Raw genomic sequence first — 13,311 nt, forward strand, 5'->3', positions numbered from 1 at the left:
CTCCTCTTTCCCAATCTCCGACCACTGTCTTAACTAGATGACCCATAACTGCATGAACCAACCACCAAAAAAATATACATTAAAGGTAACGTTTATGAGATCACAACGTGTAATAGTAAAGGATCTGCAGGTTTAATGAGACCATACCTGTTTTCTCGAAGGAAAAACGAACTCTGTCAATGGAGTTTTAGGGTTTCAAACTCAATATCACAGCTTTCGTTCTCTCTCCTTGGCTTCTCTAAACTTCTCACAAGATGCTAACCTTTTTTGAACTCTATATTTAAAGTGATATCTACTAATTAAAGAATTTTTTTCCACTGGCTTCCTTCCCAATGTCGCATTGGGGGTTGTTACATTACTGTTTGTCACAAGAAACAGGGAGATTGTGTGGTTTGGATTTTCTTGTAGGGGTTAGGAGCTATGACAGGTTGATAGGAGGCAAAAGATTTTGTCAGGAAATCAACTGGGCTTCGCCTCCTTGCAGTGACCGTACGATGTGGCAGGTTGAGGGGTTAACCGTAAATCGACTGACCTTATTGTGTGGCTTGGGCCACTTATGTCCATCAATAGGTAAACTTCTAATTTGGGCCTCTCATATGGGTAGTTACCCAATTCCCCCTTTAGAAATCTCCATTTCCATAAGATTATAGTTCTCAGAGAAATATTTACTAATAAAGTAAGATTTTATCTGAAAAATTTTACATTGTAATTCATATTTTAACTTCTCAATTACACATAGAAATACATTGTGTTTGAGACATACTTTTTAGTGTTGAAATATCTATTTTATCATTTTATCTTCATCATCCAATTATTTGTTTTAACTCTATTCATCTTCATTCTTTTATCCTTAGTTCTATCCAAACCAAAATTTCTTTCTCTTTTTAAATTAATTAGTTTGCTTATAAATATCTATATCTTTCAAAAAATAAATACAAAAATAAATATACATAGATATTGACTCGAAAGAGAGTTTATAACTCATTAAAATCAAGAAAATCACGTGGATAAAACAACAACACAAATGAGAAAAAAATGAATGATAAGTTGATAAAAATGAATTATGTCCATGAAAATACATCCACAAAACTTAATTCATAAAACATCATCCATAAAATATTTACATTTTCTTCTACCACGACGATGTACGTGTCCGTATTTTATTTGTGTATAAAAACTTTATCCATACTTTTCTATCCACAACATATATGTCCACATTTTATTTGTGCACAAGCATATATATCCACATTATCAGTTCCAGTTTTGTTTTGTTTTTGTTTTCCTGATTTTATAGATATAGTATCCATTGTCTTGAATCCACACGGATCCATTGGAGCTCGATTAGAGCTGTCCTATCGGAGATCGAAAGCTAGGCCAAGTCGGTGCTGTCAAGGCAAGTAACACAAGTCGACAATTTTCATTACTTGCAAGGCCAAGTCAAGTATCAAGTATCATTATTATTTTTAGTACTTGACTCGTTCGCCCCGTTACTTACTCTATTACTTGCTATTTGTTACATGATCTATTAATTATTTTTTCGTATTTGTTTTTTCTTTTACTTGCATTTAATATTGAACATAAATACTCATTACTCTTCTTATACTTGTTACTTATTTCTTATTCATCTTGAGTTTAAAATATTTGTTACCATCTAGTCCAATATTACATAATAATTAGTAAAAAATTTAGTTATATAACTTGTTATTACTTGTTACTTATTTAGAGAAGACATTTTTTATTTGTCTTCTTTATAATATGAACAAATATTTCGTTTAAAGTAATTCATATGTTATTTTAAATAGAATTGGCAAAACATACTTTCATACCTATTCGATATCTATTTCTAATAGAGTATTGTTTAGTATAGTTTTTAAATATTCCGAAAACTCATAAATAATTCATAAGTACTCGTAAATAGTTTACAAGTGCTCGTAAATAGTTTACAAGTACTTATAAATAGTTTACAAGTATTCGTAAATAGTAAGTAATAGAGCAAGGCAAGTAACTTACAAGTAATTCATTTTTGATCAAGTACTCTAAATAACAAGTACTCGTTTCTAACAAGTCAAGTACAAGTCGAAAATTTTATTATTCGTACAAGTCAAGTCGCAAGTACATACAAAATTGCAAGTACTCGCCTTGCGCCCAGCCCTAGTTTTGGGCGCCCCTCGAAGCCGGACCGGCACTGTAACAGAGAAGTGCAATTCTCAGCAACAGAGTAAAAGAATCTTTACTGTTGAAGAGAAAGGAAAGGCCAAGATTGATTACGACACAGAATTGGCCCAGTCTCAGCTTAAGCACAAGCTCAACCAATCAAGCAGCCAAAGAATCAGCACAGTCAGTAACAGTCCCAAATGAATATACCCTCCAAAAGCAGAGTATAAGATAAAGCAGTGACCACGACGTGTACCAGTACAATCAAACTGTCCATTCCATTTTCAGCCATTAACTATGAAGATGATTCGTGATAAATCCATTTGTCCACGAGCTAGGGTCTACTCTCGTTTGTATAAATAAAGACTTATTGTAATCAAAAAATTTATGCTCTCATCTTCTTCGTTTTAAGGTCTGGTTTTCTTTCATACCAGAGAAGAAGAGTTTGAGTGGTAAATCTTTATAGTTGATCCATTTACCATACTTACATAACAAGTAAGTTTTTTTCTGAAATATATAACAAGTAAGGTTGCTTATGGGACTTAGAACTTATCCAACTAACGACAATAAAAAATTTACGTAATATATTTTAAACATATGTAAACTATCTCCAGCATTTCTTTTTAACGATTCATTGTATTGAGACTTCACTTTTTTTTTGTAACTTAAGAGACTTCACTTCATACTTATCTCTAATACTAAATTTTGCTCTAGTTACAGGGGAGAGAACGGATTTCCACTTAATTTAGGTAGAAGCTTGAGATTTTGAATTAAGATGTGCTCAAAAGTCTTCTTGTTGGATTGTTGCACTAATCGTTCAAAGAAAAGGAACTCACAAGGCATAACTGGTAATTCTGTAATGTATCAGCAAGAGGAGTTGAAATGTCATTCTTTTTAAGCCTGGAATAAAAGGTCCATTTTCTGCGCAACTAGATTTAAATTATAACCTTTTTTGTTGATTAGTACATTACAACAACAACAACAACAACAACAAAATATGGAAAGAGTTGAGAGGAGAAGAAAGGTTTTGTATCTACTATTAGAAAATCAAAAACAGAGGATTTTAAGCCATAAATTATATTAGAATTCTCAACCAAAGTTGAACAAAAATAGAATCTCAAACTGAGAAGAAATCAAAAGGAAAAAAGGAAGAAAATACGTAAAGAACACGAAGAAAAACGGCACTTCCCGCGGCAAAAGTGTCATCAAATACGAAGAACCAGCTAGTTACTGACGTTGATAAATTATCTTCTCAACTCAGACAGACAGTATCTTAATTAATTTTTGTGAAAAATGATATATATCTTTTAATCATTTTAGTATATGAGAATTTTCTTTAAGTAGGTGGCTTGGTGCCTGCTTTCATCGGCTAAAGAGGCACCATAACAGACTTAAATTAGTTTAAGGCTCTCGTAATAGATTCAGAGGAAAACAAACATATTCAGAGTAAAATCTGTGTTATCAAATACTGTGTTCTTTTCGGAGGAAAATCTCTTTTTATCTCCTGCTTTTTCCAACCTTTTAACTTCTTTAACCTTTTTTTACTTTCAATTGTTTACCAGTCATTGCATATTTACTAACTATTTTTATCAATAGGATCAGTAACTATACAACCTACCTAGTACTCAGTACCATGATCCTAGTATCTTAATTTTTCTTAGTTCACTGAAAATTCTGAAACCACCAATTAAAAAAAAAAAGAGAGAGGGAAAGGTTCTGAATGCACCAAAGGAGTTGAACCTTCTCGTCTCTTTTTGCAATGAAATTTTGTTCTTTCTGGGAGTCAGTTACTTCATTACTATCAAACAAATATTACTTTTAATCACATTAATTATGTGCTGTCTATAGATTTAAGCCACAAATCCTATTAAGATTAAATAATCTGACACGAAAACAACCGAAATGAAAGAAAATATAAGAAAATCAAACGGAAAAGGAAAAAAGAATAGTAATGGTAATGGTAACATGAAAACATAATGTTAGTTTCATGGTTTCCATTTTGGTTCTAGGTGTAACCACGTAAGTCAATATGTGGAGTTGTTGTTTTCAACTAAAATTACTAATTGTCTTCGTAGTAGGATGTGAAGTTATTGTCAGCTGTAATTTTAGGAGATTAATGTATGTACCATTAGGTTAGACGGAAACACACAAACTGGGGAAGTAAGCAAATTGGAACAAGAGGCTCATAGTTCGTGTTAGTATATAAAGCTCATAAAACGTGGACTCTTTTTTTATTTACAAAGATAATTAAGAGAAAGAAAAACAAAGCAAATATAACTATAAGCTGTAATGGGTTTTCATATTTTTCCTTTTATTCTCTTCACAATTTTTATACTACATGGCTCTTGCTATTCCCAGAAAGGTACAATCTGAACTCATGGACCAATATCCTCATTCAATCTGGATGAAAGATTCAATATATCTAATTTTTAATCGAACTGTTAGGTTTTGTTTTTTTCAATGTTATGAAATTTTTTTTTTGTCGTGAAAACAGGGTTTTACCGATTTATGAAAGATGCAACATTAGCACCAACTTATGCTCATTTTGACTACATAGTCATCGGAGGAGGAACTTCAGGTTGTGCATTAGCCGCAACGCTCTCTCAAAGCGCGAACGTGTTGGTTCTCGAACGTGGCGGCTCTCCGTACGACAATCCGACGGCCACCGATCTTGAAAACTTCTCAAACACACTGTTTAACATCACACCAGACTCATGGTCGCAGCCTTTCATCTCCGAGGACGGCGTTTACAACGTTCGTGCACGCGTCCTCGGAGGCGACTCTGTGCTGAACGCTGGATTTTACTCACGTGCCGAAGAGTATTACGTGGAGGATGCAGAGTGGGAGATGAATGAAGTGGAAGCTTCTTACCAATGGGTAGAGAGCAAACTTGTGTACGAGCCACATGTAGTAGGTTGGCAATCTGCGTTGAAAGATGGCCTTTTGGAGGCTGGTGTGTTACCGTATAACGGTTTCACCTTAGATCATATAAATGGGACGAAGATCAGTGGTACCATCTTTGACCCAGCTGGCCATAGACACTCGGCCGCTGATTTGCTAGAGTATGCCAATCCGGACACAATTGTTGTCTACTTGCACGCTCTTGTCCACAAGATCCTCTTCACCACGAAAGGTCTTTATTGATCAAGAAATTTTCGTTTCGTAACTTTTATATATACTTTGGTCGTTGGATATGTAATCTCATGTTTTCACAGGAGACCAAAGACCTAGGGCGTACGGAGTGATATATCAAGATGCGGATGGAGTGTTCCACAAGGCAGAGCTGGCAAAAAACGCAATGAACGAGGTGATCTTGTGTGCGGGGGCCATTGGGAGCCCTCAAATGTTGATGCTGAGCGGCGTGGGTCCTAGGGTTCATATTGAGGCTCATGGTGTGAATCCTGTGGTCCTAGATCATCCCATGGTTGGACAAGGGATGGGAGATAATCCGCTGAACACTGTTTTCGTCTCGTCTCCTCGAACTGTGGAAACGTCCCTCATAGAACTTGTTGGGATTACCAACTTTGATACTTTCATTGAAGGTTTTAGTGGCTTGAAACTCCATAATAAATTGATGCATAGGTTCTTCGAAGCTGTTCTCAACGAGGTACAATATTAATACACTGAATCTATCTTAACTTATTATCTTAGATCACTGGGCTATGTATATGTGTTATTTTTTACTTATGAAACATTGTGCAGCCAAGCCGCTCCACCCTAGCAATTACAGACTTCTTAAAATCCATTGATTTTCGATCGGACGTAATTGAAATTGATGGCTGGATCGTCAATAAAGTTGACGGTCCCGTGTCAAGAGGTCACTTAAAACTCCGGAACAGGAATCCAGATGATAACCCTTCTGTAACATTCAACTACTACCAAGAGAAAGAAGATCTTGAGAAGTGTGTTAAAGGACTTAAAACCATTATTAAAGTGATAAATTCTAAGGCATTCTCCAGTTACAAGTATCCGAATGCAACTGCACGTGAGCTGCTCAATCGCATGCTGAGCCTTCCCATCAATCTGAGGCCAAGGCACGAGACCGCAAAGTTCAACTTGACACAATTTTGCATTGACACTGTGATTACAATTTGGCATTATCATGGGGGTTGCCAAGTTGGAAGAGTGGTCGACAAGAATTACAAAGTCTTTGGCATTGATGCTTTGAGGGTCATTGATGGATCCACGTTTCTTAAGTCTCCCGGGACTAATCCCCAAGCCACAGTCATGATGCTTGGAAGGTAAGATGCAAAAGAAAAAGAAAAATGATTCGTATATACATGTCAAAGACTTCATTTAGATATGATTACTGGAGTGGTATATATGTGTAGGTACATCGGGCAGAAGATTCTTCGAGAGAGAAATGCTTTCGAGGAAAATAACAAAGACTATTCGATCATTAGAGATGAGACCAATAAATAATCTTCATCGTCCAAGGACCTATAAAGAAAGGAGACAAGCCAAGAACAGGGGATCCAATTCTCTCCATAGCTAAACTATAATCGCAATATATTCATACTCTCTCTTGTCCTCAGATACTTTGTTTACTTTAGATATAATTAGGGCTGTTCAATATGGCAAAACCGAACTGTACCGAACCGAAATAGATAATATGGTTTGGATTTGATATATACCATACAAACCGAATGGATGTAATTTTCTAAAAACCGTAGGATTTGGATATGGTTTGGTATATAACCGATAAAACCGAATAAACCGAATAAAACCGATCAAAAATAGAAACATGTAAATATGTATATATTTTATAACGACGTATGAAAACATTAAGTTAATTTGTTTGCTAATAACTATTACCATATTTTTTACAGTAATAAAGAAGTCATGATTTGTAAAACATTTGAAGTATAATTGAATAACAATTCATCGCAACCGATGCTTCTTATTTTTTTGTCTTCTTTTTGATCTTTTTGCTTTATTTTAGCATTGACTAAATTGAAATAAAGATTATAAATTTGATGGACAACAATTAGTAGAAATTCTTCACAACTTTTTTTTAATCTATAAATGAACAGAGATTCGTGTTCAATCGAAGAAACATGAATTTGATGAACGCTAAATATGGAAGAGTAGAAAAATTTTCTTTAGTGTTTCGTGTTTCTGTTTTGTTTTTAGTTTACTTTTATTCAAAATTTTGAGCTTTGATTTTAGGGAGAATTGCCAAGTGTGACTCAAAACTTGGAGTCAAACCCAAAAGAATACCCCAACTTGGGTCAAAGGCAAAATTAACCTAAAAGGCTATTGAAATTACAACTATCTCCTTGTGAACAAACAAAAAAACGGATTTTTTTTTACGTTTCTACCCCTCGCAAGTCGTCTGTTTAGACGACTTGAAAATAAGTCGTCCAGACGACTTAACTCAAAGTCGTCTGGACAGTTATTCTTAAACATAATTTAAAAATTTTGTAAAAAATATTTTGATAAGTGAAAAATTGGAATTATGTAATTAACATATGTCTTAAGAGATATAAATTAATATATAACAAATTTTAATTGTTTTCAGCCCAGATGAGTGAAAGTAGTGAGTCATGATATTCTTTAGTTTATGTTTCATCAACATATATGTTGTAGTATTGTATGTGTTCTTAGGGTTAGATTTTGGAAAGCATTAAAACCGTTTTTGAAAATTTTTAAAATTACCTAAGCGTGTTCATTTCTGTGTATAGTAAACACTATTGAAGTATAATTTGATTTTATAACGTGGTTAGTAAGTTAATTTAGTCATTTTAGTTTAGGGGTTCATTTTAAGGTCTGGGACGACTTAATATTTAGTCTTCTGTGCACAGACGACTAAATATTATAGGTCGTCTGATGTACATTATCAGCCAGAATAAGTCGTCTAAACCGGACCAAACCTTAAAGTTTACCAATGTACTTTTAAAGCTAACCGGATTATTTACCCAATATATAAGGTGAATTTTTTTTTTTTTCATTTTCCGCGAAATTCAGAAACCCTAACAGTTCTCTCTCACCGGCGATATCAAAGGCGATTCGAATTCCCACTATTTCCGAACAAACCATCGTTCTCAACGTCGGCTATCTATCTCACTTCATTCTCACCGTTGTCGCCGCAGCTTCTTCTAACCCTAGCGCCGCCGATTCCTCTATTTCCGAACAAACCGTCACCCTCGCCACCGTGCTCACCAACGTTCTCACCGCCGCTTCCTCTAAACACTAGCTAGCACCGCCGCTTCTTCTAAACCCTAGCGCCGCCGCTTCTTCTCTGTAAACCGTAGCGCCGTTTCTCTGTAAACCCTAACGCCGGTAAGTCATCAATCTCGAGGAAAAGATGAACATAAAACGTTGTCTCTATCAATTTACTCATTCTCACCGTTTGACGTTTATTTTTTCAGATCTATAACCACAATGACGAGTACTCCAACTCCTTCTGCGACTAATCAGGTCCGCTTGAAATTTTTCTATTGGAAGACTTGTAAGTAAGTCGTCTGGAAAGTCTTCCAACTGGACGACTTAGTAGACGAGTCGTCCATTTGGAAGACTTTTCAGACGACTTAAATATAAGTCGTCAACTAAGTCGTCCAGTTGGACGACTTTCCAGACGACTTATATTTAAGTCGTCTACTAAGTCGTCTGGAGTAACAATTAAGGCGTGATTGATTTAGCCTGTGTTCTGACTTCTATTGTTGTCTTTGATTATTTTGCAGACAAAAAGGATGGATATTCCAGAACTCCCCCGTAGGTTATACACATTAGGGGAAGAGCCAGAACCCCAGCATAGCATTTCGTATCATTCGGATAACAACAGGTTGCATACTGCTCTTAAGGGAGCTCTCACTAACAAAGAATTTGAAGAGCTCAAGGAGTCGAGATTGGGAGTTTTCATCAAGTTCAAGGAGCAGGGATTTGGTTGGGCTTCAAGGCTGGTTCACCACATGCTCTGTTTAAAGCTGAACATTAAGAAGAAGTACGAGATGTGGTCTCTCGTTGGTCCAGAACCTTTGAGGTTTTCACTGTTAGAGTTTGAAATGATCACTCGTCTAAACTGCGAGTACATCGAGGACCTTGAGACACCAAAATGTGATGTTACACCAGAGATGGTTTCTTTCTGGGGGATGATGGGAATTCATCTGGAAGCTGGGCCAACTACTGATCAGATAATAGATGCACTGAAGAGATGCGGGGATTGGTCCACGGAAGATCGCAAGCGGCTCGCGTACCTTTTCATCTTCACTGGATTCATTGAAGGGAGAAAGTTTTCAACCGCTACACGAGCTACTCTAGCAAGGCTAGTGATGGATTTAGAACGGTTTGAGAATTATCCATGGGGGAGAGTCGCGTTTAAGGTGCTGATGGACTCTTTGTGGAACAAAGATCTTACTGGCTGTTACACCGTGGATGGGTTTATACAAGTTCTTCAGGTCTGGGCGTACGAAGCTCTGCCGGGAATGGGTGCTAGTATTGGTAGTCCCAGAGAAAACAGTCCAAACAGTCCGCTTCCACCGATTCTGGCTTACGAGGGCAGCAGAGGCCGCAGATTCATGAAAGCTGCTATCTTGAGTCAGGTACCTTTCCATCTTCACTTAATTAAGTTGTCTGGAAAGTCTTCCAGCTGGACGACTTAGTAGACGACTTATTATAAGTCGTCTGGAAGGTCTTCCAGCTGGACGACTTAGTAGACGACTTATTATAAGTCGTCTGGAAGGTCTTCCAGCTGGACGACTTAGTAGACGACTTATAATAAGTCGTCTGGAAGGTCGTCCAGCTGGACGACTTAGTAGATGACTTATAATTAAGTCGTCTATTTAGTATTTTGTTTCAAATATCTAACTCGATTCTTCTTCTATTTACTGCAGACCCGCGTGATCAACTTTGTTGAGAAGGACATTAGTGAAATGTGGCCAAAATGGGACTCTGAGGTTGAGGACGTGCCCGCGGAGAACATCATTAAAGTCATGTATGATCGGAGACCGTGGAAGTGGACCATGGATTGCTGGGAAGTCACTGGTACAAAACGTAAGGTTGTGACTCCATCGAAAAGAGCCAAAGAGATGGTTGTGGTGGAGGTGGAGGAGGAGGAGGAAGACAATCAGAGACCTCGGAAGAAAGCTCGTAAAGAGGCTCCTAAAGAGGCTCCTAAAGAGGCTAGAGAAGAGGCTAGAGAAGAGGCTAGTTGGGTGACCAGAGAGGAGTTGGAAAATATGTTCAACTCCTACACCTCTAACGTAGTTGAAATGATGAAAGATGGGTTTAAGAAGTGCATCAGGGAGATTAGGAAGATGTCCGATAGATTGGAAGCTGTGGAGAAGAAGGTTGGTGTCACCAATCAGGCTACCCCTCAAGCCAAAGAAACCGGGGTTAGTAACAAACAGGCTACCCCTCAAGCCAAAGAAACCGGGGTTAGTAACAAACAGCCTACCCCTCAAGCCAAAGAAACCGGGGTTAGTAACAAACAGCCTACCTGTGATAACCCGCCCTTAGGGGTAAAATGGTCGAGATCGACAAAGTCGGAGTTTGGAGCCAAGCTTTTGGGAATCAAAAGATGAAGAGGAATGTTGAGTTTTGATCATTTCAAACTTAACATGGTTCAGAGAAAGTAGAAGATTGGTCGAGCATCAACTTGGTGGTCGAATCGCGGGCGACAACGATGGATCGAGAAGTTTCAAAGTATGAGAAGGTCAAGAATGGATAGTAAGTGAAGCATGATTCGAAGTAAGCTGCTCTACCCTTAACAGAAGAATCTTAGATTGATCAGACGGACGTTTTGGAAGCATAACCTTTTTGGAAGCACGACGGGATAGAAGCACGACGTTTACGAAGCATGACGTGACTTAGCCACTAAGTTTTCCCCAAAACTTCGTGTGAGCGGAATATTATTTCAGAGACATTATAAGTCGGAAGCAGGACGGGAAGCAAGCAGGACGGGAAGCAAGCATGACGGGAAGCAAGCACGACGGGAAAACCTGAAATCGACCGAAAACCTTGATTTCGGTTTGTCTATTTTTCGAGGAAGCCGGAGGCTCGGGAGATATTTTTCTTCAAGTTCAGAATCCTTATGGAGTCTATTAATAATATTCAGAGCATCAGAACGGGAGCAGAAAAATATTCAAGATTGATCGCGGGTCGAAAATTCATCAGAAAAGCCGAAACCGCACAATTCGACCGGGAAGCTCGAGGTGGCTTGATCTAAGGGGACAGGACGTGGTGTCAATCATCTGATTACCTATCTGTCTGCACAAGCACGAGGTGTCGCCGTGCATGGGAGCAGCACATGCAGCTTGACACACAGAAGCACGAGGTGCCGCGAAACCTGCGATCGAAGCATGCAGATCGACATGTGTGCGTTGTGGTGTCGAACTGGATTAGGTCAGGACGTGGATCAGACATCTGGAGGGCGTGGTGTCACCTAGTATGACATCCTGATCATGCAGCCAGCCATGTGGAGCACGAGGTGCCGCGACGCATGCATCCGGAGCCATGCGAAGCGACACACGCGCTGCCACCAACTTCAATCTGATTTGCTGATGTATCCTATATATACCCACGACCCCCTGCCCATTTCATTCATCCATCACACACCAAAATCACTCCCAAACATGCCTAGAGAGAGAGAGAAAGTAGAAAAAGAAAGCAAGAGGTTCCGATCTTTTTCGAGCATTTTAGAGAGTTTTCGAGATCAGATTCTCTACTGATTTCGAGTGAGTGTCTAGGGGAGGCTCTGTCCAAACCAATTCGTCCAAGCAAGTCATATTCTCTGGTGATCAAGTGGAGGTGCTGTCCAAGGTCAGTTCAGATCCATGGGTTCAGTTCAGTCGAAGATTTGTAGCTCGATACTCTGCCGAAAGTCCGAAGAAATCGTCCAGCAGCTAAGGGGAGGTTCTGCTCGAGTTGAGTCCTGTCCAGACCAGTATCAGGGGAGGTTCTGTCCAAGTCAAGATCAGTCCAGTCCAGTCCATTCAAGATGTCGAGGTTGGGTTTTGGCTAAGTCCTCTCCGATCAACCAGCTGCTTATCGGCAAAGAACACTGTGAGTTGGTTTGTTTGGATTCCACTTGGAATCTAGGGTAGTTTTGTGAGTTGGTTTGTTTGGATTCCACTTGGAATCTAGGGTAGTTTTGTGAGTTGGTTTTGTTTGAGTTCCACTTGGAACTTAGGTTAGATCGAGTATGCATATAGATTATAGATTAGAAGGATCACACAATTGCATGATAGAGTCCTTAGGGTTTTAGTATTGAATTGGACTCAGCTTGGCACGGGCTAAGCTGAGATGAAAGGAATTAAGACTGAGTTAATAACTTGACTAGGACTAAGGCTAGGATGCATCATGTTTTCTTTTCTTGCTTGGTTATTTGGTTGAGTGCAGGTTCCCGTTATCTTTAAAGATAGTTTCATAGCAGGAGGCTTAACTATCTGGGTAACGGTTTGATTGAGTTAATTGCTTGGTAGATTAATTAAATGCTTTCTTGTTTAGTTAATCTTGTTGATTGAGGTTAGTCAGCTCTTGGTAAGGGAGTGACTAACCGGTTGAGTTGTTTATAGTTGTTAGTTGTAGAGTCAGAGTCTAGGATAGTGTTGTGTGTGTGTTGCCGTCAGTATGTGCGTAACCCGCACATACTAGGCTTGTTTAGGGTTGATTAGTGTTTCCTCGCTGCCTCGTATTTACCGGGTTTAAGGAAACCCCTTATTCGCTGGATCGGGATGACTCAGAGAGACGGGATCATGGCCTATGGCTGAGTGATTACACGACGGTGTAATGTGACAGTGACCCGAAGGACTGTGGGCTGTCGAGCGGTGACCCGAAGGACTGTGGGCCGCGGTCGGTTGAAAGTTCCTCTCTTCTGGCCTTTGTGGTAGGAAGTTAGGATGTTGCCGATTTTGGGGATGAACACGAAATCACCATTTCCCGGGTTAGAGTATTGGTTAGAGTATTGGTTAGAGTATTGGTTAGAGTGTTGTGTTTTATTAGAGTGTCGTAGAGGGTTGTGGAACCCTCAAGTTAGTGTAGCATCGATATACGGTGTTACGTATTAGATCGAGTCGTAGTAATAGTATCTTGTTATTGTGCTTGTGGTTTATTGATTTGCTTGCAGGTTCCTGTTACTTAAAGTTAGATCATGGCAGGAGGCCAAGTCTAACTTAGTAACTGGTTTATCAGATAGTAGTTGTGATTGTTGATTGGTGT

The 13,311-nt window shown here is 38.7% G+C and overlaps 1 protein-coding gene across 1 annotated transcript; it reads left to right on the top strand.

The window, feature by feature from the left end:
* Positions 1-4,443: 4,443 nt before the first annotated feature.
* On the top strand, positions 4,444-6,399 carry LOC108819041 (protein HOTHEAD). Its single transcript, XM_056993125.1, is given in 3 exon segments — positions 4,444-5,287; positions 5,370-5,785; positions 5,848-6,399. Coding segments are annotated over 3 exon segments (1,812 nt in total).
* The last annotated feature ends 6,912 nt before the right edge of the window (positions 6,400-13,311 follow it).

Source organism: Raphanus sativus, chromosome 2 (genome assembly GCF_000801105.2).
Source record: "Raphanus sativus cultivar WK10039 chromosome 2, ASM80110v3, whole genome shotgun sequence".
Taxonomy (NCBI): domain Eukaryota; kingdom Viridiplantae; phylum Streptophyta; class Magnoliopsida; order Brassicales; family Brassicaceae; genus Raphanus; species Raphanus sativus.